This window comes from Anolis sagrei, chromosome 5, assembly GCF_037176765.1.
Source record: "Anolis sagrei isolate rAnoSag1 chromosome 5, rAnoSag1.mat, whole genome shotgun sequence".
Lineage (NCBI taxonomy): Eukaryota > Metazoa > Chordata > Lepidosauria > Squamata > Dactyloidae > Anolis > Anolis sagrei.
In genome coordinates, this window is record NC_090025.1 from 108,334,092 (window position 1) to 108,350,428 (window position 16,337).

Here is a 16,337-nt window from a genome sequence, read left to right on the forward strand (position 1 = left end):
GGGTGCCCTGATGACTCGGCAGCTCGCTGTGAAGCCTTTGCTCAGTTCTTTGCAGACAAAGTCGCTTTGATCCGCTCTGGTCTGGACACCATATTAACGGCAGTCTCTGAGGATGTAACACGAGCATCTGCTTGTCCGGTTTTGATGGATTCATTTCAATTGGTTCAATCCGAGGATGTGGACAAGGTGCTTGGAGGAATGAGAGCTACCACATGCATCCTAGACCCCTGCCCATCCTGGCTTCTGAAGGAGGCCAGAGGGGGATTGGCCGAGTGGGTGAAGGTGGTGGTTAATGCCTCCCTCCGGGAAGGCATCTTTCCAGCCAGCTTAAAGCAAGCTGTAATAAAACCGCTGTTGAAGAAACCATCACTGGACCCCACTCAATTCGTCAACTTCCGGCCTGTTTCCAATCTCCCCTTTTTGGGCAAAGTCCTGGAACGTGTGGTGGCCTTACAACTCCACGCTTTCTTGGTAGACACGGATTATCTGGATCCGGCACAGTCTGGCTTCAGGCCGGGGCACGGTACTGAGACAGCCTTGGTCGCCTTAGTGGATGATCTGCGCCGGGAGCTCGACAGGGGGAGTGTGTCCCTGTTGGTGCTTCTGGACCTCTCAGCGGCCTTCGATACTGTCGACCACGGTATCCTTCTGAGACGCCTCGCGGGAATGGGTCTTGGAGGAACTGTTTTACAGTGGCTCTGCTCATTCCTCGAGGGTCGGTCTCAGAAGGTGTTACTGGGAGACTCCTGTTCAACCCCACAACCTTTGTCTTGTGGGGTTCCTCAGGGCTCAATACTGTCTCCCATGTTGTTTAACATTTACATGAAGCCGCTGGGTGAGATCATCCGGAGTTTCGGAGTGCGATGTCATCTGTACGCGGATGATGTCCAACTCTGTCACTCCTTTCCATGTGCTACTAAGGAGGCTGTCGAGGTCCTGAACCGGTGCTTGGCCGCTGTGACGGTCTGGATGGGGGCGAACAAATTGAAATTGAATCCAGACAAGACAGAGGTACTCCTGGTCAGTCGCAAGGCCGAACAGGGTATAGGGTTACAGCCTGTGTTGGATGGGGTCGCACTCCCCCTGAAGACGCAGGTTCGCAGTTTGGGTGTGATCCTGGACTCATCGCTGAGCCTGGAGCCCCAGGTTTCGGCGGTGACCAGGGGAGCATTCGCACAGTTAAAACTCGTGCGCCAACTGCGCCCGTACCTTGGGAAGTCTGACTTGGCCACGGTAGTCCACGCTCTGGTTACATCCCGTTTGGACTACTGCAACGCTCTCTACGTGGGGTTGCCTTTGAAGACGGCCCGGAAGCTCCAACTAGTCCAACGTTCGGCAGCAATGATACTAACGGGAGCGGAGCGCAGGGAGCATACAACTCCTCTGCTGCACCAGCTCCACTGGCTGCCGATCTGCTACCGGGCTCAATTCAAAGTGCTGGCGTTGGCCTTTAAAGCCCTAAACGGTTCTGGCCCAACTTACCTATCCGAACGTATCTCGGCCTATCAGCCCGCCAGGACCCTAAGATCTTCTGGGGAGGCCCTGCTCTCTATCCCGCCTGCTTCACAGGTGCGGCTGGTGGGTACGAGAGACAGGGCCTTTTCTGTGGTGGCCCCGCGGCTATGGAACGCCCTGCCCTTGGAGGTAAGATCAGCCCCTTCATTGATGATATTCCGAAGAAGATTGAAGACCTGGATGTTTAAGCAGGCATTTGGTTAACCCAATGCAACGAATGGTAACTGACTAAAGGACTGGCAACATGGATGACGAACTGGATCACGTTTTTAGTTAAGAGTCGAACTGGATTGGTATTGATGTATGAATTGTGTTTTTATGTTTTTTATGTTTTTTATGCTTTTAACTTTTTTACTGTTGATTGTTATATTATGTTGTAAACCGCGTTGAGTCGCCGGCTAGGCTGAGAAACGGCGGTATATAAATATAGCAAATAAAATATAGCAAATAAATAAGAAGTACAGTGTGGTATGACTCATACTGCATCCCTAGAACTACCCAGCTGCCCTCAAGTCTCATGGAGGATGCCATCCCGTAATAATAATAATAATAATAATAATAATAATAATACCTTTATTTATACCCTGCTACCATCTCCCCAAAGGACTCGGTGCGGCTTACATGAGGCCAAGCCCGCAACACAAAATACAAGCAATAACAACAACAATACATGCAAATAAAATAAATCACATAGACAATAACATAGGAGATTGACAATAATACAGCATACTTTTAAAATCTATGGCTAGGCCAAATGTAATTAAGATTTAAAATGATGCTGGTCATGGACGAGATAAAGAGGTGGGGCGTTGGTAGGGGGCATATGGGCAGACTTAAATCAATGTAAAGTGCTTTAGAGGACAAAGTGCTACGGGTTCATTATTCTGGGAAGGCACACTGGAACAACCACATTTTCAAGCTCCTTCTAAAGACTGCCAAAGTTGGGGCCTGCCTGATGTCCTTAGGAAGTGAGTTCCAGAGTCGAGGGGTCACCATCGAGAAGGCTCTCTCTCTCATCCCCACCAATTGCGCTTGCGATGCAGGTGGGAGCGCGAGCAGGGCCTCTCCAGATGATCCTAATACCAATGTTGAAACAAAATTCAGCTGGGTTGCTGTGGATTTTTTGGGCTGTATGGCTATGTTCCAGAAGCATTCTCTCCTGATGTTTTGCCCCATCTATGGCAGTCATCCTCGGAGGTTGTGAGGACTGTTGGAAATTAGACTTCCAACCTCTGGGGATGTCCGTCATAGATGTGGGCAAAACGTCAGGAGAGAATGCTTCTGGAACATGGCCATTCAGCCTGGAAAACTCACAGCAACCCAGTGATTCTGGCCATGAAAGCCTTCAACAACACAAAATTCAGCAGTTTCTCCATTTGAGTTCTATGCATGGACTTGGGGGGAAGGGTGAATCCTGTTCTTTGTACCAGACATTTCGAGTATTATAGATAAACATTACAGCAGTACTTCGAGCCAAATGTAATATGTATGTATGTATGTATGTATTTATTTATTTATTTGCCTTACTTGTACCCCACTCTTCTCTACCCCGACGGGGACTCAAGGCGGCTTACAGTGGCACACACGTTGTGCCTCAACAACAATTACCTAAACATTTCAAAAATTGCAACATATTAAAACAGAGTTAAAACAGATTAAAATTAAAAACTTAGAAAACACGCTTGGATGATATAAATAGGAGGAAATATATTATTGTTGCTGTTGTTTCTGACTTATAGTGGCCCTATCACAACTTTCTGGATCTTCATGGCTAAGGTAGGAATCAAACTCTGGTGTCCAGTATTCAAACCAGTACACTATGTTCTTTATTGTTTTTCTGTTTGCAGTCACTATTCTGGAGCAAGACAGGTAACCTTGTCCATCGTTACACTAAAGCTAATCAGGATTTTGTCACTTTGGAGGATACTCTGCTAGGCTATATAGCGGATGGCATTTCGTGGTGTGGAGACCCCTCTAGTCCAGGTAAGAAGAGTTTCCAATTCTGTGCAAGAGATACATGATTTTTGGTGGAGGAGCATATGGAGGGGGGCAGATATTTCCATGACATTCTTAAGAGATTTGTAATGGGAAGAATTTTGTGTCTGCAGAAGGAAGGTTTCTATAGTGAATTAGCAGGAGGCAACTAAATGAATTTTTGATGAAAAAAATCAGTGGAATAGAAAAGTTCTACATTATGCACACAAGTACAAAACATTTTCTTATATTAGGGAGAAAACAGAAAATATAATGTGTAAGATCATATTAATAGAAGGATTAATATGAAAGAGGGAGGGGGATAGAGAAAAAGTGAGAGATTATAGGAAATCCTAATTCTTTTTGCTTCACAGAGCACTAGATATTTATTTATGTTTTAAAATTTCTTTATTTTAGGAATAAACTACAAGTCTTGCCCAAAATGGACCGAATGTGAAAGTAACCCAGGTACAATATATTGGAAAATGGCTTCCAAGATGGTATGTTCTTTAGAACCCTCTTCAGTATTAAAAGACATTCAATAATCTATCATGTAACAATATTTGATAATATAAAAAGATTAATGAAAATAAAGTCCTAAATAAAATAAAGTCCTAAATCCAGTTGATAATTTAGTTACAGTAGACACACTGGATCAGTTACAGAAGTAATGGCCCTATCTACACTGATTACTTAGGCCAGTAATTTAGATTTGGATTGAGTTTTTTTCCTCGACTTAGAGGTAGTGGGGGCAGTTGGGTAGGTCCCCCCTCCCCCCGGAACTGCTCCCGACTGCCATTCCACATTCCCTGGCCTCATGGGCAATGGGACACAGAATAGCAGTGCCCTTTCCCTCCTTTTACAGTGGTCTCCAGCCATGATATGGTGCCTACCTTTCCACTGTCACTTGTCCTGACACCAACCAAAGTGACGGGGAGTGCTGGAAAGGGGGGGTGGAGGAAGCATTTCTTCCTCTGTATTGTTGAAGGCTTTCATGGCCAGAATCACTGGATTGTTGTAGGTGTTTTTCGGGCTGTATGGCCATGTTCTAGAAGCATTCTCTCCTGATGTTTTGCCTGCATCTGTGGCAAGCATCCTCAGAGGTTGTGAGGTCCTCTGCCTCAATGCCCCATCGCTCTTGCTGATGTCAGGGCAAGTGATGGTGTAAAGGTAGGTGCCATGTCCCAACTTGGGGGGGAGGGGCAGCCATCGGAGAACATCTAGACCAGTGGTTCTCAACCTTCCTAATGCCGCGACCCCTTAGTACAGGTCCTCATGTTGTGGTGACCCCCAACCATAACGTTATTTTCGTTGCTACTTCATAACTGTAATTTTGCTAGTTAAGAGTCATAATGTAAATATGCAGGGTGTATTTTCATTCACTGGACCAAATTTAGCACAAATACCTGATACACCCAAAATTTGAATACTGGTGGAATTGGGAGTGATCAATTTTCTCATTTGGTAATGCTGAAGTTGCTGGGATTTATAGTTCACCTTAAATCAAAGAGCCTTCTGAACTCCATCAATGATGGAATTGAATCAAACATGGCACACAGAATTCCCATGACCAAGAGAAAATACTGGGAAGGTCTGATGGACATTGACCTTGAGTTTTTGGAATTGTAGTTCACCTACATCCAGAGAACACTGTGGACTCAAGCAATGGTGGATCTGGATCAAACTTGGCAGAAATACTCAATATTCCCAAATGTGAACACTGGTAGAGTTTGGAGAAAATAGACCTTGCCATTTGGGAGTTGTAGTTATTGGGATTTATAGTTCACCCACAATGAAATAGCATTCTGAACCCCACCAACGATAGAATTGGACCAAACTTTCCAAACAGAACCCCCATGACCAACAGAAAATACTATGTTTTCTGATGGTCTTTGGCGACCCCTCTGACACCCCCTCGCGACCCCCCACAGGGGTCCCGACCCCCAGGTTGAGAAACACTGATCTAGGCTAAGTGCCCAGTGGAACCAACTTTTTCTGCTTCTGTAGTGGTGGTGGGGAAGCCCATGTAGGGACTCTCCATGGCCCGTATCCAACGTGCTGAATTGGCCACAAAACTGGGGCTGGTGTACATATCAATCCCATTGCTTCCATATTTTTGTTGTACTTGAGACAAATAACTGAATTTAGAAAAAGTAAAAACAATACATAGACTCATGAAAATATGAACTAGGACCCTTGCATGGGATGGATATGATCGTTTGAATCCCTTGCCATCACTTTTATGATTTGGGATCAGAGCCACACCATGCATGCAATTTTTGTTGTTAAAAAGTGCCAGTGTGGTCAGTAGATAAAATATGGGCTGGACTGGGACAAAAGTGGACACCAAGGTCCTCTCCTTTCCTGTACTTAGAATAATGACTGAAATTGGAACTACTTTAGAAAAAGAAGAAAAGATGTAGCTTTTAGCAATGTCCTTAAATTATCATGTTATGGACATGTCGTCCTACTTGTATTTGGCTGGGACATCTGAAGAACATATTAATTGTACCTGACTTCTGAACAATCTGTGCACATGTTTTAATCTTCAGATAATCATTGTTTTATGCTTATCCAAGGATTGTGATGTTACTCGTTTCAGTTTGCTGAAGCAGCTTGTGGGACAATCCAAGTCATGCTCAATGGGTCAATAGAAACTGGTGCATTTAGGAACGACAGGTATATTCTTCCTTTTGTAATGTTTGTCTGTCTGGTCATTTGTGAATAAATGTCAAGTAGGTGTGCTAGCAAATCCGAATGTTCACCTGCTTAACATTCCATAAGAAAATGCATTGCATTCATGGATGAAAATATACAGCCATCTTCACTATTTATTTATGTAATTTAGAGGCATACATTTTTGTAGCTTAGCTTTTGTGTTCTTATTCTGTCAAGACCCAGATGCTTGTAAACAATGCCAGACACAAAATAAAGGTTCAAACACAGCTTTATTGAAAACAAAAGGACCAAAAACGCACTTAACAACAGTGCAGAAGGTCCTATGAGTGATTTGGCACCAAAAAGAAGTAGTTTCAGTAAACAAAAATATAATCCGGATTATAGCGCTGCCTTATAATCCGCTTTAAACAAAAGGTGAAGCCAACTGCTTAAAAATCGGGATACAGCAAAAATACAGACAATGGAGGATGAAAAACACAGTTTCAAAACTAAGAAATGTTTCAGTCACAAAGATATTAGTTAACAAAGTCCAGAAAAGCCAGAGCATAGTCAAACTGGTCCGTGGTCAATCCAAAGTAGAGCAAAGCTGGAACACTGGAAACGCTGGAGAAACAGAGGTTCAGGAACACATGAGGCTAAAGCCCAGAGTTGGCAGCACAAAGAATTAAGTCCAATAAAGACACTTTGCTTCCTGCAACTAGATGTGCCAACAGAACCCCCTTATATCTCACAGATCGTCGTCAGAGCTTGATGAGCTCCCCACCCTCTCGTCATCGCTATCACCTGCTCCCAAGTCCGCAGCTGAGTGCCCATCCCTCCACTTCTGCCAATTATCATCAGGGTTCAGATCCTGCCAAGAACCTCCTGGCTGCCAGTCCCCAGTGAACCCCTCAAACTCCTCGCTAGAGGTGGGCTGGTTACAGGTGTCCCTTATGTTTTGCACATGGGTCCAATCCAATTCTTCCCCCTCCATGTCACTTTCAGACCCAGAACTCCTCTCAAAACCCAGGAAGTCATCCTCATCAGTTGGTGCACTAAGTATCTCCCGAATACGCTTCCTTTGTAATTCCCCCTCCAACTCTGGCTCACGAGCAGCCCTTTTTACACCTTTTCTCATTTCCCCATTCCCCATGTCATAATCTGAAAAGCCTGGAAACGTATCGGTATCACTTGGAGCCATGATGATTTCCCGAATGCGCTGACGCTGCTGTTCTCCCTCCGACTCCCGAGGAGACCTTTCCCCTCTGCTACTGGGAGTAGCAACTCTGTCAGCACACTGAACTACAACATATTCTAAAATAACAGGACGACACACAAGGATACATGATTCATTGAAATATATTTTTATTGTGCTTTAATGTTTAACTTATGTTTAACTTTCTTTATATCCCGCCTTTCTCTAGCCCGAGAGGGTCGCCTTAAGTCCCTCTCGGGGTAGAGAAAGGCGGGATAAAAATAAGGTAAATAAATAAATAGTAAAGAAATTTCCAAAAAAGGTGTAACACAATATGGCCGAAGTGCTGATAAGCTGGAGGTTTTATTTTATCTCTTAAAAATGTGGGTTTCAATCAAGCTAATCTTATGACTTCATCACATGGATGATCCCCACCCTGTGCCGTTTTGTCAACCTATGTGTTGAAATGGCAGGGATTTCGTGCAGTGACACTTTCCCCATCACATGGAGAAGCATTGCTGAAGCGGCAAGTGTGTTATGAGGGAAGCATCCTATAACATTTCCACTCTGGTTGGGGGCGGGACTCCAATAGGAAGTCCAACGACATTGTGTGATGGACAATGTGCCTATCCATCACTGGACTGTCCCTTTAACATCCTAGGATGCTTAAAAAAAAGTGAGTGTGATGAGGTCCTTAATCTTGATTAAGGACACATTCAGATTGATTAAAAAGACCAGAAAGTCCAAGATTTGATCATCATTCTTTCCAACTGGAGACCCATGCATTTTTTTTTGTTTATCCCAGAATATTTTCTATTGGTTCCCGGTGTGAGTTGAGATTTTGTATACCAGCTTTCCAGATTGGTTTCTTTTATTCATCTTGAATGAGCCCTCTGTTAACAAAGCATCCAGCTTTCAGAAATTCAGATCTTATGGAACCAAACCCTGTTACATTCCAATTTTTTAACTTGAAAATTAGTTACTTCTTTCAGTTACTGGTGCCACCTAGTGGACTTAAATTAAGTTTGATGGGAAATTAATATTAGTTACCAGTTTCCTACAGTCCTTTAAAATAATGTAGTAGTAAATTTTATTGATTAGGCCTTAGGTCATATCACAATACCAAACCAAACAAAAGGCTTGATAAAACTTGAATTTATTTATTTATTTACGACATTTATATGCTGCCCTTCTCACCCCGAAGGGGACTCAGAGCAGCTTAAAAGATACACACACACACTATTATTATACTATTATTAGCATAGTATAATATTAGTATTATATATTACTATATTTTACTATTACAATTATATTGTAATATTATTAGTAATACTACATGTAATATAAAATATATAATCATAATATTGTATTATTATTGGTAGTATTATATTATATTACATTATAATATTATAAATATTATATGTATATACAATATATTATATTATATTATTAGTATAGCACAGGAGACAAGGTGGAACTGCCTTCCTGGCCCCCTCTCTATTCACTCTGGGCCAGAACAACAGTTGGTGCTGTGGGGAAGCGTTCCCAGCTGATGGCCTATGAATACACTCTATATAGTAAGTTAAATAAAAAAAATTATAACAACACAGTAAATAAATATGATAAAACTAAATATATACACCATGTTTAAAATAATGGAAAAATAAGATACCAAATGTTGTCAAACCACAAAGGTAATAAATAAATAAATAAATAAATAAATAAATAAAAACCCAATGAACCGAATCTATTCTTATAATATTGAATTTTGTTGTTGCTTTTTTTTTTTTTTTTTTTTACTAGAAACCTTTCAGAAATTATTGGGGACAACTGTGCATGAGTTGATTTTGATTCTTGGTTTGAATACCATTGTCCACTTGCTAATGAGTGTGGTTTCTACTGGTTTCCATCATGGTTGCTCCTCTTATCTAGCACTCCATTCTGGAGGATGGAGACACTCCTTCCTAAAGAGTCTCTTCTTTGAAACTATTAGTGTCTAATGTCAACAGGCTTAAAACTGCTAAAGAATTTTATGTGTTACAGATGTGTGTGTGTGTGCACTACTTGAGATCCTTTTTCTGTTTCTGCTTTTTCAGCATTTTTGGCAGCGTTGAAATTAGGAACTTAAATTCGGATAAGATTTCCGGGATGTACGTTTGGTTAATGCACGATATTGATGGACCACAAAGGTATGATTTCACAGTATAGAATAAAATTACAATACACCAAATCAACATCTTCATAGATCTGGTTGTTCCTGAATGATCTCCATATTCTTCACTGGTTGGTTTGTTCTTGCAAAATTTACATTATTATTAATCATTTATATAGTCCTTTGATATTCAGTTCCCCCACAAAATGGGCAAAAGAGCACTCCCTTGGCATTGCAGCATTAAATGCATGCTTCTGAAGTTAGGCATAACTACAGTCCTATATCACTTTTTTTAGCTGAGTTCTTTGCTTTTTGGCTGAAGGCAGACTGAGCACGAAAAATGAATATCAGTATCATATCACTAAAAACATAGATTTTTTTTATAAAGGATCCTGGGATTTATAATTTGGTATGAATTGCTGTGCTTTGAGAACATAAATATGAAAGCAGTTCAAAGTTGTCATCTAGATATACCCACAGTTTCAAGAACTGTATTCACAGCGCTGAATTATAGCAGTTTGACACCACATTAATTTTGATGGCTCAATGCTATGGAATCCTGGGATTAGTAGTTTTGTGAGATATTGATCATCAACTCATAAAATCATAGAATCATAGAGTTGGGAGAGACCTCATGGGTCATCCAGTCCAACCCCCAGCCAAGAAGCAGGAAAATTGCATTCAAAGCACCTCTGACAGATGGCCATCCAGCCTCTGTTTAAAAGCCTCCAAAGAAGGAGCCTCCACCACACTCCGGGGCAGAGAGTTCCACCGCTGAACAGCTCTCACAGCTAGGAAGTTCTTCCTCATGTTCAGGTGGAATCTTCTTTCCTGTAGTTTGAAGTCATTGTTCTGCATCCTAGTCTCCAGGGCAGCAGAAAACAAGCTTGTTCCCTCCTCCCTATGACTTCCCCTCACATGGCCATCATGTCTCCTTTCAGATTTACCTTCTCCAGGCAAAACATGCCCAGCTCTTTAAGCTGCTCCTCATAGGGCTTTTTCTTCAGACCACTGATACTTTAGTCATCCTCCTCTGGACACCCTTCTCTGACAGAGAGCTGTGGCACCACAACAAACTGCATATCCCAGGATTCCATGGGATGGAGTCATTGCAGTTAAAGTGGTGTCAATCAGCTATAATTCTGCAGTGTGGATAGTCTTGTATTTTCTGTTCACAGGATTTTTTACCCTTTGTACTGCTCCAAAACATGCAAAAATACGTTTCTCAAGAGACAAAACACACAAATAAATACATTTGCAGATACAATGTCTCACAAGTTTGCATTTTCGGCTTTCTAAGCTAGAGTTTGATTCTAAAATTTGCCTCTCTAATATGTGCGTAATTTTCCCCCTGTTTTTGCATTATATATCTTGATCTTGCACTTTATGATTTCAAGCACAGCTTTACATTTTTCTGGCTGTAATACTAAGAAATTGCTCTATATTTCTTGGGAGAAAATATAGTGCAAAATATTTAGAACTAATTTCTCTTTGTCACCAATATCACATTTTTTGGAACTGAACTGCATCTATTTATTTATTTATTTATTTACTTCATTTGTATACCGCTATTCTCAGCCCTAAGGTGACTCATAGCGGTTTACAACAATCAAGCAAAAACAAGGCAAACAATCAAGGCAAAAATTCAATGCGGCATCAACAAGATACTTAAAAACAATTAACACAGAAACAGATTAAACTATTTAACAGTAATAAACATTCAAGTGGCGTCTCATAACTAGAATCATGGTCCAAACTCATCAGTCATAGTTCCATTTCCTGAAATTCATTGCACTGCCTATTCAAACGCTTGTTCAAATAACCAGGTTTTCACTTTTCTCCGGAATACCATCAATGAGGGAGCCAATCTAAGGCCCGTCGCAAACTAGGTTCCTGCGGGAGGAAAATTGCTAGCATGTCCCTGACGTCACGAGACTCCGCCTCTCGCCCCGCCCCTTTCTCCGCCCCTTTCTCTTTGCGAGCGTGGTTTTTCCTGTGCTAGGGCAGCATTGCCCGCATTTTCTCTCAGTTGGCAGAATTCAACTGAGAGAAAATGCGGGCAATGCTGCCCTAGCAAAGGAAAAACCACGCTCGCAAAGAGAAAGGGGCGGAGAAAGGGGCGGGGAGAGAGGCGCAGGCTCATGACGTCAGGGACTTGCTAGCAAGGTTTCCTCCAGCAGGAACCTAGTTTGCGACGGGCCTAATGTCCGTGGGAAGGGCGTTCTACAATCTTTTATCATAGTATTCATTTCTATTGATAACATGGGAAGTGGGGAAGGGTACAAGAATGGATAGAAAGCAAGGACATTTTTAATAGCTTATGTTATTGTCTTCTTCTGTCGTTATCTAATACACAAAAGGTTTATATGATGTTAAACTCACTTCCAAACAACAACCCATTTATTATCTAATCTAAAAAAAAGAATTGAAAAGCAGGTATAGAGTGTATTAAGCAAAGAAGATAAGAAAGTTGAGAAATGGAAAATAGAAAGACCTATCTAACATTTCCTACCTTCTCACTGCTGTCTTCTTCATAATCAAAAATTTATTTTTTGTCATATCTTATTTATAGTAGATTAACTTTTCAGGATTCCTTGAATACCATTGAGGATCCTGTTATTCTTCTAACAAACTCCCCTTTTTTCAAGATTGCTGTGAGTTTTCCGGGCTGTGGAACCACGTGGTTTTCTGCATGGTTTTCCGCAAGCCTGGAAAACTCACATTAACTTAATGATTCTGGCCATGAAAGCCTTTGACACCACATTCCCCATTTTTCTTTTCTTGTTGTTCCTGCATCTCTGTCATACTGATTTTCTCTTACTAATGTAAAAAACCCAATGATTTTCTTTTCTTTTTCTTTTTTTTAAAAAAAACTAATCAAAAGGCTACCAATCTAATTTAAATTTATTTATTTACTTACTTATTTATTTACCATATTTGTATACCGCCCTTCTCAGCACGGAGGCAACTCAAGGTGGTTCACAGTTGGCAACAATTTGATGCCTCAACAATTATAAACAAGTAAAACAGTCATAAAATGCTGTTAAAAACATTTAGTATAAAATATAAAAATATATAAAACTTTACAAAGCCATAAAAACATTGTCGTGAGCGTTTCCTGGTCAAAATCATTATTTAATTGCATCGTCAGGTCTTTCCATGATTTCGTATAATTATGATGGATTAGTGATTGTAGAAACATAGTCCATTTATCCATAATCCTTTGGGTTTCTTTGGTTGAAGTTGCTGTTTTATGTCAGCAGAGGTCTCTACACCACGTAAATAGGTTTTGAGGAACACTTGGAAAAGTAGCAGCATTAGTTTTAGTTCCAAGCCCAAAAGGAGTTTATAAAGATCATACAAATAAATGTTAACCCAAATAAATGCTACTCCTTATGAAAAACAAACAAATTGCATTATCAGTTATTATATTATGTGTAAGAGGACTATTGTTGCCCAGAGGTAATCTTATGTCAGTAATGTGTGACTTTAATTTGCGGTACACAGCTAACCCTGACTATTACACTACCAATGATCATTTGGAAAAGCACATGGACATCTGATTGTTTTTCTTTCCAGTGAATTTTGTGGGGGGCGTTCCATCACAGTCCTAAAAGAGATCCTTAAAAAGCAGAAAATAAGAGTCTTTTGTGAAGATAATTACAGGTAGGTTTCTATATCCTTTTGTGTTCCAGTGATCTGATTTTTTTTAAAAATGGGGAAATTTTATATTTTCAAGCATTGGTAATTTCCATGTAATATGCAGGACAGGGATCTACTTTAAAAAAACTTTGAGTGATGTTTACAGATTTTTTTCATGTCAGAAGTGACGGGGGGAGGGGGCTGCTGTCACTCCATCTTCCATGCCAAGGAGCTTTGTTGTCTTTAGATGCTTTCCTAATCGAATCGCCAGCATGTCCACATGGACGCCTTTTATTACCTCCCCCCCAAAGCGGTACCTGTTTGTCTACTCACATTACTGTTTTCAAACTGCTAGGTGAGCAGAAGCTGGGTTGATGGCTGGGAGCTCACCCCAACCTGGGCTTGAACCGTCGACCTTTCAATCGGCAAGATTTTCTGCAGCTGGCAGTTTAACCTTCTGTACTAAAGCCCGGCCCTATAATCCAGTTCAATGCAGTTAAGCATCATTCTGAACCTGGATAATACGGCAATATAGATCCAGCATAAAGGTTTCTGAACACCACCCATTTCCACAAATCTGCTACCACCAATGTGCAGTGTTTACAGTGGACTTTGCAGAAAACGTATCAATTGTACCCTACAAAAGGAAAATGTTTAGCAACCCTTGAAAATACTAGTTTATTATAAGTAAATGTTTGATTTATATATATACCTGGGGTCATGTAAAAAGTCCTCGGGCAAAGAGGTGTTACAAGCAGAAAAAGATAAAGAAGCCCTTGTATCAGTGAATGAGTTGATTTGACCTGTTCCCTAACAAGTGTGCACAAAATGAGTTCTAATAGTATGCAGGCAAACAGCAGAAAATGATCTGAAATGCCTTCCTCTCTCTGCTAGAGTAACTGGTAGTTTCTGATTCTTTGCTTTATTAAAGCAGCCACTGTATAAATTGATTTGCTTATGTGTCTTTTGTCTTACAACAGACCCGTTCAATTGCTTCAGTGTACCAGCAGTCCTGAGCACACCGCCTGCAAAGCTTGTTCATGATACCATGGTTCCCTGTGCTGTTTATATCATTGTTCAGCTTTGTATAATATTGAATGTTGTGTGTGTGTGTGTGTGTGTGTGTGTGCGTGCCCTCCCACATAGCCCTATATCCCAGAGTATCAAGTCAGAAAATCCAACAATATCTGCTTTGAACTGGGTTATCTGAGTCCACACTGCCATATATTCGAGTTCAAAGCAGATAATGTGGGATTTTATTCAGCTGTGTAGAAGGGACCTGTGTGTGTGTGTGCGCGCGCGCGTGTGTGAGTGTGTGTGTTAGGAATCTCTAGATCCTTCATATGCTGGGACCAGAAGTGAAGTAATTTCATGGTATTCGGCAATATCTGCAGTTTCGTGTAATCACAGTCCAACCAGAAACATGGTTCCCTCAGATATGGGGATCATAATCTCTTCCTTCCACCTACTTAAACATGTGTATTTATGTGTGTATATGCTTGGAACTAAACTAAATGCTGGCAGATCTTTGTATTTTATACCCACACCTGCTTCCCAACCCAACTGGACAAATTCATCATTCAACCTAGCGATTCAACATGTATGTAAATTGTCTGATCACTGGATCTATTCAACATGATGCTGTTACATTAGATTTAGCCCATAGTACATAGGGGCAGAAGGTAAACCTTTCCCCTGCTTGTATCTTAAATCTCCAATCTTTCCCCTTAGATCTATTTTCATACAGCCATGTTTAGTAAAAGATAAGGGTAAATAGGGATGAAAGCTTTGGGAACCCTCCAGGACTCCGTAGCATTGAGACACGACAGTTAAAGTGGTGTCAAACTATATTACTTCTACAGTGCAAATGCATCCTGAAATCTGCAATCAAAATGGCAATGTGCTTGCTGAAAACCAAACTACAATCAAATCCTCTGCCTCCATTGAAATCCTGTGTCACATGGCTTTCAGTTGTTACATTTATATTTTAGCCTAATTTCTGATCAAACATCTTTGTAGGTATAACAACACACCCCTCATAATACAAATAATGAATCAGTCATTTCATATTTGTTTATATTTGTTTTCTTTTGTACTTTGTTAAAAAAGTTTTATATTAATTTAAATAGAACTACGTTAATGGAATACTCCCGTCTTAATTAAAAGAGTTCACATCTTATATGTTCCCATTTTTCAGAAACAATTAAATCATGTTTCTTGGACTAATGTATTGAGGTGACAACATTCTTTCATTCATGTGAAATAGTAGCCAAAAGTGAAGATGAAGAATAGTCTAAAGGTGGTAAACAGAACAATTGTTTAAGTGATTTCCAACTTTTTTAAAACCAGGGACCACTTGATCTACTTTTTTTTCTATGGGCCTTCTATCTTTACTTCCAGACAGAAAAAGTGAGGAATAATTTTGAAACATTATGTGTATGTGTGTGTCTTCGATATGCCAGGCAAGTTATGGTGAATTCATACATTTCATAGTGTTTTCTTAGGGCCCATCTAGACATTACCTTTATCTCAGGAGCTCTTGCAGCAAACCGGAGGGTGGCAAAATGCAGTTCCCTGTAAATGTGGAAGGAATTGCTACAGATGGCAAAAAGTGAGCTTTTCAGGTGCAGGAATGTCATAGAGCTGAGCTGAAAGTCCGCATCTTCGAATGTCTGTATGTCCCTGCACTGGGAAATCATGGGATTTTAAAAAAATCTAGGTTTGTTCCTGGGTTTTAAATGTTTGTTCCTGATTGTTCAGTCCCCAAAAAGAAGGTGACAGTTGAGTAGAATGCGAAAACTTTGTTTTTGTGCCAAAAACTTCATGAAATGTGTGGAGGACACATTTACTTTGGCCAGGACGAAGTTGTGGCCCCCTTAGTCATCGTTGTACATCTTTTCACAAGAAGATCAATCAGAAACAGACATGTATATCCCAGGAACAACATCCTGTCTGCACAGATGGCCCTGCACCTTATATAACCCAGGAATGGATTCTTTGCATCTTGAGTTTCTTTTTTTAAAAAACAGACATCCCTTGGTGGCCATCTTGGGAGCCTCTAAATCCTGCAATGAAGCAGCAAGTGTGGACGACGGAGGCAGAAATCCTGAGACCAACAGGTCTGTATGTGGACCTCTTCTCAGGTCCCGGGATTTTCTGTCCCTGCGATTTGCTGCTGTCTGAATGTCCACACTACCATAT

General features: G+C 40.9%; 1 protein-coding gene across 1 annotated transcript in view; it reads left to right on the top strand.

Annotated features, from left to right (window-relative positions):
• Positions 1-15,366, top strand: part of CD38 (CD38 molecule) — a 34,995-nt gene extending 19,629 nt beyond the window's left edge. The window contains exons 3-8 of the mRNA XM_060777949.2: positions 3,363-3,498; positions 3,907-3,989; positions 6,092-6,168; positions 9,439-9,531; positions 13,074-13,160; positions 14,117-15,366. Coding sequence (XP_060633932.2) covers positions 3,363-3,498; positions 3,907-3,989; positions 6,092-6,168; positions 9,439-9,531; positions 13,074-13,160; positions 14,117-14,180 — 540 coding nt within the window. The 3' untranslated portion in view covers positions 14,181-15,366. The remainder of the gene's footprint in view (positions 1-3,362; positions 3,499-3,906; positions 3,990-6,091; positions 6,169-9,438; positions 9,532-13,073; positions 13,161-14,116) is intronic.
• Positions 15,367-16,337: the final 971 nt, after the last annotated feature.